The following is a 15,192-nucleotide window of genomic DNA, read 5'->3' as shown; positions in this document are numbered from 1 at the left end:
AGGGATATAAATAGTCTCTTTTAATTGGATCTAACACAGAAAAGGTTAGACATATTAGAAATGAGATGAATTGGAAAGTTTAGATAAACTGGATGAAATGCTTTTCTATTAATAGAAGATGTTAAAACTCCTTTGACCAAGCCACACACATGTCACCCTACGTACACTCTATAGGAATGATTCACACATGGTGCCCATTCTATAGAAATGGCTCAAGGTAGTAATAGAAAGTGTATCAGAAATGATGATTCTTTGGTCAAGGAAAGTCTCTAAAACGAGCCCCTGAATGGTCCAATCTCTAGGTGGACCTCTGAGAAAGGGGTCTAGGTTAAATCCCAGTGTGCATATTCTGATACTGACTGGCTTCGTTAACTGCGGTGGACCAAGTCCGCTCTATTTTAACATCCACTCTTACAGGGAAACTGGACTGGCTGTTCATCTCAATCCATCCCCTAGTCTTGACAGGAGGCAAAGCTTCAGTAGTCATAACTGTTATTACATCCAAATCACTGGCCACGATGCTCTGGGAAGCAGTACCACCTCTGTGTTACAGTCACTGCTCTCTGGAGATCTGAGGTTGCAGTAACGTGCACTTAAGTCATTTGAATGATTTTCCTAACTAACTGTATAACCTGCATGTGTACTCTCTGTCACCTAACTATACGAATGTAACTATGAAAGTGGAATTGGCCAAGCACCGAGGTGATGTCATCAAACCATAAAAAAAAACCCAGACTAGACCTAAACACCAAACAGCCACGTGAATGGTCGATAGAGCTACACATTTACGTCATCGTCTTAGTAAGCAAACGAGAGAGTGTAGGGCCAAAACCACCCATGCTCACATTGCCACAGGGCTGAGAATTCATCTCAGATCATGTCTCAAATGCCAAGATAAGACTAGGAATTCTTATAGTGACCCCAGACTACGGTCAGACATTGACGCTGGACCACCTTCACGATGCATACGCCTGATCCGAAATCTATCACGTTAAAGAGATGACAGAGACAATGGAATTTCTCATTTGAATATTGCTACAGAAAAGAGATGATTCCAAATAGACCAGTCTCCAGACTGACATTTGTAAAATTAGGCTTATAATGTGCATGTCCTATTGGATATCATGCCCTGTCATGACGTCAATAGCATGTTCACAAACACAGAAAACATCATAACGTCAGATGCTATAGTGGTATGTTTGGTGTTGCCAGGAGGTAAACTCATGCTGTAGATGATGAAACGTGTGTAATAACTGTTAGAAACTCTTGTAGGAACCTTGAAGTTTCATACTTTCATAAATTCGGTGGGATTTAGGGCCCACCCCCTGCAACTGTGACAGCCAATCATCAGTGTCAAAATGGTTTTTTCAGCCTATCCAAACACTCTTCTGTTTCACCTAGATAAACATCCAACCACAGAGACACAGTTTGTGTGTTGTGAAGGTCTCTGATTAAAACTCTGTCAGGAGCTGGCTCGTTAACTAGGTATAGGTTCACTGCTTATTTACCAGAAAAAGCAGCTGACTAGTTGTGACTGTTGTTGTCAGGGACATCTTAGTTAGGCATGTAAACATTTGTTCAAACCAAAAGATTTGCAAATTACACATGATCTAACACTAAAAGTATTCCATACAAATGTCTCAGTAGCAATTCCTTCATTTATTTAAAGTAAAAACGTCCGTCAGTGATATAGAAGTCATGTTTTCCTGGGCTTTGCTGAGGCAGGACAAAGCCCAGCGTGAAAAAGCATAGCATGCCTTGTTGATGGGTAGTTTGAGCACTGTTGAGTGCAGATTAGAGTTATGTTGTCTCAACACTCTGTAGTCAGCTGAAGGACACGTCACGCTGAGGGGACATTCTCGCTAAACAGGTCCACACGTCAAGCGGCTCTTGATGTTATCATTATGCTGAACACATGTGGTGTGGTTTTTACGAGCGCTGTTTGAAACAGTTGGACTTGTCCTTTGAAGGAACGTTGTAATCTGACTAGTTAATGGATAAGATTTTATCCTCAGTCATTCTTTGGTTGTTGTTGTTATTGTTGTTTTAATACAGTGTGCTAACAGATATGGCTACACTGCTGCAAGAGAACACATTTTTACAACTCAGCGTCCTCAAATGTAGTGTAAAAAAAATCAGTTTTCAATGGTCTCAAAAAGAAAAATAAAATATTTTGTGATCACAAAATCATTGACCAACTTGGCAGGGCAAATATGAATGCCACACTATTATTTAGTCATAAAACCCCAACAAAACTACTTTTATATTAAAAAGATTCTCTGAATTACCACACTACCAAAACATCACTCCGACACAGGCAGTTATGGTATTGCATTGTGGAATTTGTAGAAAGGTTTTAAATATCAGATCATCTTTAAAACTTTAAAAATACTTCTCTATTTTTTTACTCTAATGTCTTTTATTTAAAATATACAAATATTAAACTAAAACTAGAAACTGTTGTGTATGATATAAATATTTATAACAATAAGTATTGTCCTCCAAATGTACTTTGAAGCCTTAACAATAGCACAGTGAAATGTTCTGCTGCCCTAGCCAAGGCCTACACAGACTCAGAACAATAATTACAGCTTTACCTATAGTTACAATGGATTCCCATTCAAAGGAATGACAATAAAAAGATAATTACAAATTGGTAACAACAGCCATCACTGGTCCTTCAAATCAGTTAATTAAAAAACTGCTCTCAGTTGTTCTTTATAATACACCCTGCTATGACTGAACAATAATACAAATAAAACTGGCATCCAAGTAAAAACAGCTGGAAGTTGATGTTCTGGTGTTAGTTAGGGTACACATAAAACAGAAAGCCTTGTCTTTGTTATATTTGTGTTTAACGGCTTGTACAACCTTGACAGGACCTCTTTTAATTTGATTATTTCCGACAGTGACATTTTTACAAACCGCCCACCCTGTCAGCAGAATGATAAAGCGATGCATCCAGCAAAAGCTCCACCAACTGTGAATCACTATCAGTACGGTCTCTAAACTGTTGAATGTGTGCATAGCGCATCATTACCTGGACTCCATGGTATCTTTGGTGAGATAGACAATCCAGTAGACCAGGTTAAACGCCCCGAAAGACAGGGGGAAGAGGATGCGGGAGTATTTGTCGATGATGCTGGTACCCGTCAGCACGTTGTTGGCCGGTACGGCCGAACCTTGCTGGCGGAAATCGGGGAGGGCGTTGCCAGGAAACCTCTGGCCAGTCTGATCCACCCTCGCCGGAGAGTTCATCCTCTTTTTTAGGATGCGACCCGGGTCTGACGGAGGCTGAGTCGCAGCAGAGAACAAAAGAATAAAGACACAGGTAAGTACAGCATGCGCAGTGCTGCTAAAACCCCACTGATTTGAATATTTAAATGATACGCTAGTTATAACGTACAAGTACAGCACTATTTTATAATACAATACAATACAATTCAATGGTGTAAAGAGCTTCACAAAGAAGTAGAAGTAGAAGTACAGGTACAAGCAAAGACTGAGAACAGAAAACAGGGCATCACTGCACAACGCTGTGAACGGGTATAACGTGGGATAAAGAGACTCTGAGTGGAGGTGAAACTTAGAGAGGAAGTAAGAGGGCTAAAAATGAGGTCAGCCTAAAGTTAAGATTTCTTTCAGGTCCAGAGGGAGGTTATTGTAGTTAAAAACTGTACAGGCCAATCATGAAGAATGTTTTGACTGGGCAGCTGCCTCTCATAAGCATGGTGTACCATACAAAGAGCAGCAGAACTTGTTATGAAATATAGAGAAAGAGGCAAAAGTCATAACATTTTATTAAAGATCAAAAGAGTAGAAGAGAGTCTCAAATGTTAGCATAGTGTTTTTTTTTTAGTAATGAGATGGCATTTCCATGCTGAGTGTGCTTTTTTAAGTTTTGTGTCTTCATACATTTAAAACACACTGCTTTAAAGAGTTTTGATAATCTGCCTCATAACCTCTCTTTGCAAAGGAGGGGCTGTGAGATGTCTGATGTGCCTTGCTCTCGCGAAAGTTTGGCCTCGGCGTGGAAACTTTGCCTGGCTCACGTTCATGGGCGAAATAGAGTCCCGTGAGCGTCAGCTTGCCAAATGCAGCCTTTCTACCTCAGCATGAATTCAAGCAGCAGGTGTATGTGCCCTCATCAAACGGCTGGTTTTTGCTGTGAGCACTGGCATCTTGCTAAAATATAGGCTACATGTGAAATCAAATGTTCACAGATAGACTTACTTCTGTCTATCTTCCTCTTAGAGGCACCTTAGAGTCATGGCTTTACAATGTTCCTCCGACAGCTGGGGTATCTGCTTTATTAAAGAGATCTGTGCTTTTCCTAGCTTTCCTCCACACACTAAAGGAAAATTCTTTTGAATTTTAAGGTAAAGGCCTAAATAATTTAAGACATTGTAGAGTGTACCAAGTGTTTAATACTCAAAAAAAAAAAACAAAAAAAACCCACAAATACTTTCAAATCATGTATTTTGTTTGATCTGAAATGGAGAATGGGAAGAAAGGAGAAAAGTAGGATTTTATTCTTCTTTTCACGGAGCTCTTTTTTTTTTTTAGCAGTTTGTCGCAAACGAACGTCTGTTTGTGCCGTGCGGGAATACAACAGCACCAACAGCACCTCCACCCTCTCTCTGGCTGCCCTGATGTGACGGGGCTGGGGATGGTGTGCTCTCCACTCCCCTTTACTTCACGGGCTGAGCCCATTCATTATTTCTGTCCGTGTCTTTACTCTCGATTTCGTGCCTGTACTCTTCATACTTTAGAGAAAGCAGGCTCCACAGGCTGACTTCTCCCCTGGGGGGTAATGGGGCCCCCTCATGAGCCAGTCACAAACCACTGCCGCTTCATCTCCACGATTATGTAATCCACTGCAACGCGGCTTACCAGGCCACTGGCTGTCTCTTTGAGTCTACTATGCTTGTTATCAGAGAGAGGGATAAAGAGAGAGAGAGAGAGAGAGAGAGAGATGAAGGGAGGGGTCGGGGTTCGTGTATGGGTGCAGGGGCGGGGAGGGGAGGGGAGGGGGAAGAAAGACGGAATGATTGTGAGGACGAAAAAAAGAAAGCGGGAGGATTACCGAAACGACTTCTCCGTCGTTGGCGGACGCGGTCGCCGCCGCCGCCTCCTGTGCCGCCGCTCTCATGGCGTCTGCTTTTCGGAGCTCCTTGTTGGCTTGCAGCGTAGAGAAATAGTTGACCGCCGCAAACTCGATGAGGGCGGAGAAGACGAAGGCGAAGCAGACGGCGATGAACCAGTCCATGGCGGTGGCGTAGGAGACCTTGGGCAGGGAATGGCGGGCGCTGATGCTCAGCGTGGTCATGGTCAGGACCGTGGTGATGCCTAGGCCAGGGCAGAAAGATACTAATCAGAGCCACGTTTCCGTGGGAGACTGCAGCCTTAACCAAAAGCGTTATACGATAAACGGCGCTTTTTTGAAAGGAGTGAGTAGGTGTGAGCAATCTGCCTGTCCTCCTACACTCCGACAGGAAAAAAAAAAAAAAAAATTACAAAACTTGTGGAAACAAACGCTGCTGAAACAAAAGTGGCGGTTCAGATGGAAATGATATGTGGAAACATTTGGTGCTTGAGAAAACACAGTCAATTTGGGCAGTAAGTAATGCCCACAGGTTCCCTTGGCTTATAGAACGGCACACACTAAAAATGGCCCAGTCACTGTAAAATGTATTTAGATCTGTTTCATATAAGAATACCACAAATCTCTTTCAGCTCAGCCAGCACAAACAAGCCTTCAGGTATTTTCTTTTTCAAACAATGGAATCAAGTACCATAACCCCTGTTAAAATCCTCTCATTCTGTTAAAAATTATGCATCCTCACATTTTGTGCTACCTGATCTGACCTGGTCTTATTTTTTCATTTTTTGCACATTTGTAGAAGTAATCGTGGAACACAGTGATTACATACTCAGTGAGAAGGAGTAGACAAGGAAAAGAAAAGCATACGAATGAATGGAATGAAACAAATTCAAACATCCTGACATTTCTTAATTGTTCTAATCCCCTATTGGACACATCAGAATATCCTGCACATTTAATCCCATGCTACAGTTATAAGTATGGTGCAGTCGAGTTCTGATCTACAGCGGGGAGAAAACCCTGAATCCTACCATAATCCGGACGAGTTTTCCAAACGGATGCAGAGAGAGATAAGGACAGAGTGTTTCAAGACTAGCTTCCACAGGCTTGACAGTGCCTGCCGGCTAGAGAAGCCTTTGTGGACGAGAAGAGGAGAAAAGGGGGGGGGGGGGGGTGATAGGAGGGTAATGTTCGTAACATAATGGTGCGCCGTGCCCTTGCTGAATTGGGTCGTTTACTGTGCTCACACAGGCATTGATGGAATAGCTTCACAATGAAGGATATCTGTCCCTTCCACCATCTCATACAGTCCCAATGTAGACAGGTTACATTCGAAACCACTACAGCTTTAACGAGAGCAAAACATTTTCACTTAGGTTAACAATTATTGTCCTACCTTTGCCTCTTTTTTTTTTTTTTTTTGATAAAGAGGGAGTGATGAAAAAGTAAATGTCCATTAAAGCACAAACTTTTTGTTTTGTTTTGTTTTGCACCAGTCACTTCAGTTCTCAAGGTTCTCTGTCATTCTCAATGGTCTAACTGCTAGCATTAGCCATCAGCACTAGCTTTTCAACTTCGTTTTTGTGCCCAAGGACTTTTCACATGCACTCTGCTTTGGCTCGCCTGTCAAAAGAGGACGGATTGATTTCATTACACTGTGTAACGATGAGTGCTTAGCTTTTCATTCACCTCACTGGAAAAAAAGACAACTACTAATGACAGTATTCTTAGACATTTTCACGCCAAACTGACAGACATTTGTCCCCAGGATTCTGTGAAACTCTACAGACTGAAAAATTGGTTCAGCACAAGGATAATATCTATCTATCTATCTATCTATCTATCTATCTATCTATCTATCTATCTATCTGTCTGTCTGTCTGTCTGTCTGTCTATCTATCTATCCATGTATGTTTGATCTGCATGCCTCATTTCTCTGTTGGGCTGTGAGAATCCTCCTTTTGGGGGGGGGGGGGGGGGGGGTGTTCACTGGTTACTGGGAGGAGAACACTGGGCATAAGATGGGAGTGTGCCCTCATTTACAGTCAGGTGCTGCAGCATTAACAACGGTGGTCCCATAAGACTGTAACTGAGTTGAAAAATCCCTATCGCCTAGTGATGTCATAGCTGTCGCATCATCGTAGTGCAACACATTACTCAGGGGTTTGTGGTGATGCTGGCGCAAACAAACCTACCTCGCTGTCAGTCATAGTCAAAAGTGTAGCACATACAATAGTGTACAGTACGTAATACTTGATAATGATAATAAACAACTATTTTACTGGTTTTTGTATTTACTGTACTTTTTATCCTTATTTTAGAGTGTACTCCTTCCACTTATAAAAAGAAAAGTGTCACTTTGTAGCCTAGGAGCAACAGGCGATAGAGAGCAATAATACCATATAGGCTAGGTGTGTAATGGCTATACCATCTAGGTTTGTGTAAGTACACTTTATGATATTCGCACAACGACGAAATCGCCTAACAATGCATTTCTCAGAACGCATCCCCGTCGTTCAGTGACACATGACTGTACAGTTGGGGAGAGACTGATGAGAAAGGCTGAGAGGATGGGGAGTGTGACAGTGACAACAGTGAGGGAGTTTGTAGCCAAAGGAGAGGCCAGTCTTCAACAATGTGAAAACACAATACTGAAAGAGTTTGTAGCCAAAGGAGAGGCCATAAGGTCCTTGAAAAGTGGAAGAGATTTGGAAGTTTCGAGTAACATTATGGGAAAGTTGTTGAGGATGCTTTTCCTAAACAAAGGTACACACAAACTGTCTCTGCAAGGGAGAAATTCAATCTAACTGTCTCTGACACTTTGTTAAAATAGTTCAACAGCTAGCACTTTACTTCTATTCAAGAAAAATGTTAGCGTTAGCATCTTTTTCCCTCATCACTTAAAATAATCAGTCTAATATTGACTTATTATAATTCCAGTAACAGTCCTTTGCTTTGGAAACAGCAGATTCGATGAAAATTTTGACTGAGTAAGAGGGAATATGACAACTTGTTTGTATCTTGCAAACACTATCTGGTAACATGATGATTGCTCATTCAAACAGGCAGCCGTCAGCATTTTCAAAATGGGACCGAGGCCTCGGCTCAAATAAACAAACTGGCAGGAAAAACAGTACAAACCAAGTCATCTGTTTTCCTCTCAGATAAAACACACACAACTCCACTCCACTGATCACTCTTAATGTTTTCCTTTGAGTTTAATAAAGAAGTATTTCTCGCTCAGTTTCCCTGCTGTTGGGATCTAGTTTCGTATAAACTCAGACTTTGGAACGCATGGCCTCTCGCAGTCAAAAGCTTTTTACCACAGCTAGCTCTGAGAGAGAGATGCCTGTTTTCAAATAAAATGTGATTCTAATTGGTTTGTGATTTTGTGGAGAAATCAATATCATTGTAAAATCAATACAGGTTTTTTTTTTTGTTTGTATGGAAAGCTCTTCTGTGTGTGAGATTCTGATTGTGTGGAAAAGCTCGATCAATTGGAGCGAGTGCATAAAATATGTACAATTTCACAAATCAAAGAAAATTCCAGTGGTTGTATTTCCTTTTTGCATCTCTGCTCTCACTCGGCTGTGTTTGGTTCAGTTTTTTGGAACTTCTCTGATCAGTGAGAAAGACTAGGAGGATCTGATTTTGGGATATTTCTCAAAAATAATGTTAATTGAGCAAATAGCATCAATAATGAAGGTAAACATACCACGTTCTTTATGAATGATGTTATTATGACCGGCCAGCGCTATGGAAACAGTTTTTCATTCAAGCAAAAGCAGAGAAGAGCGAGGGATAATGACCCTGCTGCTTCACATTCACTAGAGTTCTCTAGCTTTCAAACAGTGACCAATGTTTAAGGATACAGGAAACCATTATTAATCCACAAAAAAGAAAAACAAGAAACAACAACTACAAATAAGTAAAGAAAAATAAGAAAGGAAAATGCAGACCAATCTGTGCTCTCTGATCAAATACAGAGAGTGCTATGCATTCCTTTTTAAGTCTAGAAGGACGGCTAAAGTCCACAAAGAAAGAAAAGGCCAAATAAAAGAGAGAGAGAGAGAGACAGAGAGAGAGAGAGAGAGAGAGAGAGAGAGAGAGAGAGAGAGAGAGAGAGAGAGGCAATACTAAAAGAGTGCTTGAGGCAGTCAAGTGCATTTATAGGCCAAAAATGGGTCCAAATTAACCTCACTCAATTAATTCTCTGAGTCGGCTGCTCTGGGTTACTTATGCTCTTAGGTGAAGGAGCTTTGTGATGCTGCAGAATCACAATGGAGGATGTTTCAACTCCTGATGGACTGCATTTCTCTCTATCTCTCTCCCTCTCTCTCTCTTTCTCTCCCTCTCTCTCTCTCTCTCTCTCTATCCCATAGTGCATTACAGTAATTTGAATACTAGCTAGCCAAGTTCCATCTCTGTTACTTCCCCTTCAGAACACAAAACCTCTCGAGATTACACACAAAACCATCACACATACTGTGATTTTTGTTTTTTTGTCCAAAAAAAAAAAAAACCCCAGGAAAAATAAGAACCAACACAAGAAGTTTTCACTTGTGTATTTCTTAAAATTCATCCCCTCTCCCCATACCTATGAGCTTATATAACAACTTCTTCTCCTATATTTTACAGGTTTTCACTAGGAAAGGTTACAAGGAGACAGTGGATGTAATGTGACATCAGGTTTGTATCAGAGATATCAGACATTCTCAGTCTCACACTCTCCTCTGCTGCGTGTCTTTATAAGACAGGCCAGTGTATGCAAAAACAGCTCTGGCAGCTCAAGAGAGAGAAGGCTAAAATTTATATGTAAGACCACCAAAACAACACACTGTGCTCACAGAACAACCCCACACATCCAGAGTAGCAATGTTTTCTCTCTCTCTCTCTCTCTCCCCCTTTCTCTCTCTCTCTCTCTCTCTCTCAAATCAAAGAGAGCACACCATTGCAATTCCTCAAGCTATGCTTTCCCTAATGAAAACATCCTCAGAGCGGGTTAAAGGTTTTCATCCTCCCTGACGCGCTCCCAAGCAGGGCCAGGGGCCATTTTATAGATATATTGATAAATTCACCAAGACCGATTTCTCGTCTCATCCCCGGCACTCTCAGTGGAGCGAAAACGGAAGAATTGACAGGACTGGAGAGGGGAAAACCAGGGAGCGAACTTCTCCTCCGGGCAAGCGCTGAGGCCAATGTTCTCTGACGTAATAAAGAGAGAGGTCGTCCCTGCATGACCTTCTGCCACCCCCTCCCCCACCCCACCCCTTTAGAAAAAAAAAAAACAGCTAGCAGTTTGCGCCGCTCCTAATTTTACCGGCCGGCAGATTAGGATCATTCGGCTGTTCGTTTTCGCGCAGCCTTTTGTGGGTGATGGAGACGATCGAGAGTGAACGATGTTTCCATTCTTCTGGACGCGCTCGTGGTGAGCTAGCACATCACAGAATAAAATACCTTAAGTGATTCAAGACCATTATCAACTTCTGCCAAGAATGTGCATTAAAGTAATGAAGTGTAGTGTCCTCAGTTCTTCGGTATTAAAGGGCGAGCGGGAGAGACAAAAAAAAGAAAAGAGGGGCTGTGTCATGAATGGGAACAGACTCATGAGTAACTCTGGCCGGGTCCATCGCCGACAACAGAGACCAGCTGCATGAGACTGATAAAATAAAAAAAAAACCAAACAAATCTTTTTCTTTTTTTGGGCCAGCATCCCTAAAATACAACGCAACCGAGTCTGAGCAAAAGCCATTTTTTGTTATATAGTATCTCAGCACTGAGTCATCTTGTTGAGCTTATAAACCAATAAACACATAATCATTTTAGATGAGTTATTTATTAGCTCTGATCTGGAGCTGTACGCGAGCGACCTTTCAGGACTGTCCTGTGTGGGAACGTGCTTTCTTAGTCTCTATGTTACATGTCAGTATTGTGCTGGAAAGAGGGGACACGGCGCACCTACCAAAAACGGTCCGAGCGGGAACAGATTCCTTGTTGATCCAAAAGGAGACCTGGGCCAGAATTACGGTCATGATGCACGGGATGTAGGTCTGGATCAGGAAAAATCCCATCTTCCTTTGCAGGTGGAAGTGGACCGTCATAACCACATATTCACCTGTTAAAAAAAAACAAAATCACACATGAAAACATGGATTAAATCCTCCCGTAAAATACACCTGTTAAAAGAAAAACGGGATAATAATTTTTGTCAAAACAGAGGTGACGGTTATAGGGAACAGATATAGCGGGACCGTCTACCGCTGCAGCAATAGGAGCTGAGTGCGAATACACAGATGATCTTTCACAGCACACACATGCAAGTGTTTGATGGTTGACAGAAAAAAATCGCTCTCTTTCGCTTCCTCATGGCCCAGAGAGATTTATTTGTATTTTTACTACAGCTTGTTTGCTCAGAGGCCCCCTTCACTTTACACACTGCACAATAAATCTGCAGTACACTTAACACAATGGCTGTGGCACGACTGAATTTTTATCTGAATTTGAAAGTGGCAAAATATTTATAAATCTTTGCTGTGAGCCAGTTCGTGGGGAAGTGCTGCACAAAGCTTCTCCCGTAGCACACACTGAGTGTTTTTCAGAGTTTGAAATTTTGCAGAATTGCAGATAATGTGATATTTGTGTCAGTCTGACTATGGGCAGAGTCGCCAATCATCCAACAGTCTCTATTCAGATTCACATAAAAGAAGAGTGTGAATGCGCCAAAACACATTCAGACTGTAATGTGAACAGAACAAGAACTGCCATTCAGGATCCAGTCCCCATAACCTAATGTTCTGTAATAGTTTGCTCACTACACAGCTGAAACGCCGTTTTTCTCAATTTTATTTTGCAAACAATTTTAGACACAATACACCATTTTTCACCAAATTATTAACATAATGCTTAAAATGTTTAGATCCTTTTTTGGAACCCTCATATACTCAAACCACTAACTACACGCACAAAGACTAATTTCGAGACATTTCAATAATTACGTGCTACACTGACCACATAACCATCTGTATATCTAACCGGTCAGGAGTCGCAGAACTGGCTCCAGTCACTCCTTCTAGACTCCGCTGTCTTGGCTGGAATTTTGCTTCAAGCTTCATGTTACTCTCTGTTTAAATGAAGCTTTATTCCCTCTGCTTTGTCCCGTAATCACCTCCTTCACCCTTCAGTCGATAATTTTGAGAACTAAATGTAAAATGAAGCAGAACTGCCCTCATGCATTTTACACTGTATTTGTATCATGCATAAAGCTAAGGCTTGTGGTAATATATATCAGTTTTTATAAATAATAAAGGTTTTGCAACAATAGCTCATAATTAACTATAACAATACGATCACTATGTTGACAGCTTCAGTCACAGTGCATAAACAACTGGGGGAAAATAAAAGAAAAAAAATTAAATGACTCCAAGATTTTTTTTTCTTTCTATTTTTTTTTTTCCTTAAATTTTCATAGTTTTGAAAATTTCAGAATTTCATTTGAGCTGTTGCTCTTTACCTGTGTTTGACTTCAGTCTTTCACTGGACACTGTCTGTCCAATCAGGTCGTACTGCAGTAGACTGGACGACTCCTGGGGAACCTCCACAGAAAAGAGTGGACCCTTTTTCCATGTGTACACAATCTCACTGATGGGATAGGCATCTGTGTTCAGAAAAAACAAAACAAGACACATATTTACGCATACACACACACAAATATCCCATCAGCAATACACAGTAATGACAATCATTTCATTACTGAGAAGAAAAAAAACAAAATCAATTTTAACTCACAGCTCCCAAATTTGAGAGGACAGGAGTGTCCATCCATTGGAAAGTTGATTAGTCTCATGGGACATTCTGCATTGATTGTTAATCTGAAAAATAATAATTCATAAAAGTACATGAGAGACCATTCCCTCAGTCCTTATCCCTTGATTCTACAGTTGAGAACCTCTTGAAAACTATGATTAGCTAGATGCTGTGTATTTCTGTCAGTTTTGGGCAAAAAAAACAAAAAAACCCCAAACAAATAAAAACCAGCGTAGCTTTTAATGAGGGCTGCCTAATGTTCTTTACATGTTGCAAACAAAGAGGCATTGGCGACTGGAGACTTCGGTTCAAAAAAGATGAGACTGTGAACGAGCAGTAATTCTGCCATCGCCATTTGGCGATTTTTTTCCCACGAGCCCCGGCAAGGGAGATCTATTCCTGACTTGGAGAGAGAGAGAGTTGGCAACAGGCGTACCTCATGGTGTAAAGGATAGTTCCGTTCTGCATGATGCGAAACAGCTTGTTAGGAGTGGTCATGTTGTGTGAAATGGACCTTTTGCCATTGCGGAAAAATGTGTCAGGCGTCCAAATCTTGCTAACCATCAGGTTATTTAGACGCAGGATCTCAATAGGACCCTCGAATTTGAGCCTCTCGTCGATCCAAGTTTGACGGAAAAAAACGTCCATTGTATACTCCTAAGGCAAAAGGAAAGGTTTTTAAAAAATGACATTAAACATCAGATGAACCTTGAAAAACACTGGAAAAATAATGCCCAATGAAAGAGTTTGTCATAGTGTGTGTGTGTGTGTGTGTGTACCATATGAATTGTAAAAATATTGTTCAGTGTTTTCATTGTTTTGATTATCTGTTTAAGACAATGCTTTCAACATTATAGTTCATCTTGGTCTCCGCCCGATTCCAGGCGTTTGACAGCAGATTATGGGCTATGTTTGTGAATAATCATTAAAAATGTTTTTGATTCCAAGTCAGCTGCATTTACGCTGACTGCCCCCCCCCCCCCTGCTCTTTGTAGCAGGTCACATGGTGTAACTGGTGGCTTTAGACACTGTGGGAAAATAATATAGAGTGTAGCGGGAATAAAACGCTCAGGCCCTGGGACCCCACGGACAGGGATTGTCAACCAGATTAAAATCTCTAAGCTGCTCTAATGACATCCTGCTCAAATGCCAGAATAATGAAGGCTGGGATGGACAAGACTTGAGGCAGTGGACGTGATGGAAAACTGGGAAAACCAAAACAGTTACTCCACATGATCCCATTTTTTAGTAAAGATACATATATATATATATATATATATATATATATATATCTTTGGGACATTCAAGTGAATTTGATATACTGCCTCCATTTCACTTTTAGTCACATACCATTTCGACATCTGACACTGGACCAAAGCTGGTGACAAAGATGTCTGTTTTGACTTCTGTGACAGGACCTAAGCAGAAGGTTTTGTTTTGGGAGAAAAAAAAACAAAACAGAAATACCTTACTAACACAGAGGCAACAGAGGAAACAGAATGCAGGCAACATGAGAGCAACTTATGCAATGCACATATTTCCATGAATGTGTTTATTTATTTATTTTAAATGAAATCGTTAGTATAATTCCACTTTGTAGAGATGGCCTGTTCCGAGATCCTAAATCGTTAGTGCACCAATTAATTATTTGGAGATGTAACGCACTCCAAGGCAAAGACAAGTGACAGTGAAATTAATTACAGCCACAGCACTTTCCAACAACCCCTTTACTGAAAAAGCGAATGAGCTCTACTGTTTCAGGGGAGTTATTTGCAGAATAGGAGTTTCAGAGCTGTTTCTCTGACCCAAACACCTGTTACTACAAAAAATATTTACTGTACCTCCAAATCCAGGTCGAAGTCTGTTGTCGTATCCATCTAGTAATCTATCCAGAATGCGCGTGATGTTATCCAAATAGATACTCGTTTCCATTCGTGGATTTGAACAAACCTGCCGAGCACTTAAAATAAAATACAACCTCAAAACCCAATTGACTTGTAATAACCTAAATCTGCGGAAAAGGTTCGGGAAAAAAGTTGCTAAAAAACCCATTCAAAAGTCAAAGAAAACGTTGTTTTTCTACTCACCAAAAGAGGAGAAAACAAGTGAATATCCAAGCCATGCCTCGCGCGCACTCTTTCATCGAAACGTCCATGTCAACTGACATTATTTGTACATTCCATAATTCAAAAGCCGATAAAAACAATGGTCACAAGGCTTAGTGTGTATGGTGAAGCTTTTGCGCAAGTCTTGCTCGACTTCCTCAGTGCGGTTGCGCTCCATCT

At 41.1% G+C, this 15,192-nt stretch overlaps 1 protein-coding gene across 1 annotated transcript; it reads right to left on the bottom strand.

The window, feature by feature from the left end:
• Positions 1 to 3,036: 3,036 nt before the first annotated feature.
• On the bottom strand, positions 3,037 to 15,029 carry gabra6b (gamma-aminobutyric acid type A receptor subunit alpha6b). Its single transcript, XM_030793406.1, has 9 exons — positions 14,995 to 15,029; positions 14,749 to 14,867; positions 14,258 to 14,325; positions 13,344 to 13,564; positions 12,890 to 12,972; positions 12,615 to 12,758; positions 11,067 to 11,219; positions 5,087 to 5,349; positions 3,037 to 3,294 (listed from the first exon to the last, which is right to left on the bottom strand). Exons 1-9 carry the CDS (start codon positions 15,027 to 15,029, stop codon positions 3,037 to 3,039), a joined length of 1,344 nt encoding a protein of 447 aa, XP_030649266.1.
• Between the last annotated feature and the right edge of the window lie 163 nt (positions 15,030 to 15,192).

The sequence above is a fragment of the Chanos chanos genome, chromosome 16 (genome assembly GCF_902362185.1).
Source record: "Chanos chanos chromosome 16, fChaCha1.1, whole genome shotgun sequence".
Lineage (NCBI taxonomy): Eukaryota > Metazoa > Chordata > Actinopteri > Gonorynchiformes > Chanidae > Chanos > Chanos chanos.
This window is presented reverse-complemented; position numbering and strand designations above follow the sequence as displayed.

Coding starts and splice junctions, on each gene's coding strand:
- gabra6b (XM_030793406.1), bottom strand. CDS start 15,029: ATGGCTTGGATATTCACTTGTTTTCTCCTCTTTTG. Junction 14,326..14,748: donor ACTTCGACCTGGATTTGGAG/GTACAGTAAATA, acceptor CCTTCTGCTTAG/GTCCTGTCACAGAAGTCAAA. Junction 12,973..13,343: donor ACTATCCTTTACACCATGAG/GTACGCCTGTTG, acceptor ATTATTTTTCAG/ATTAACAATCAATGCAGAAT.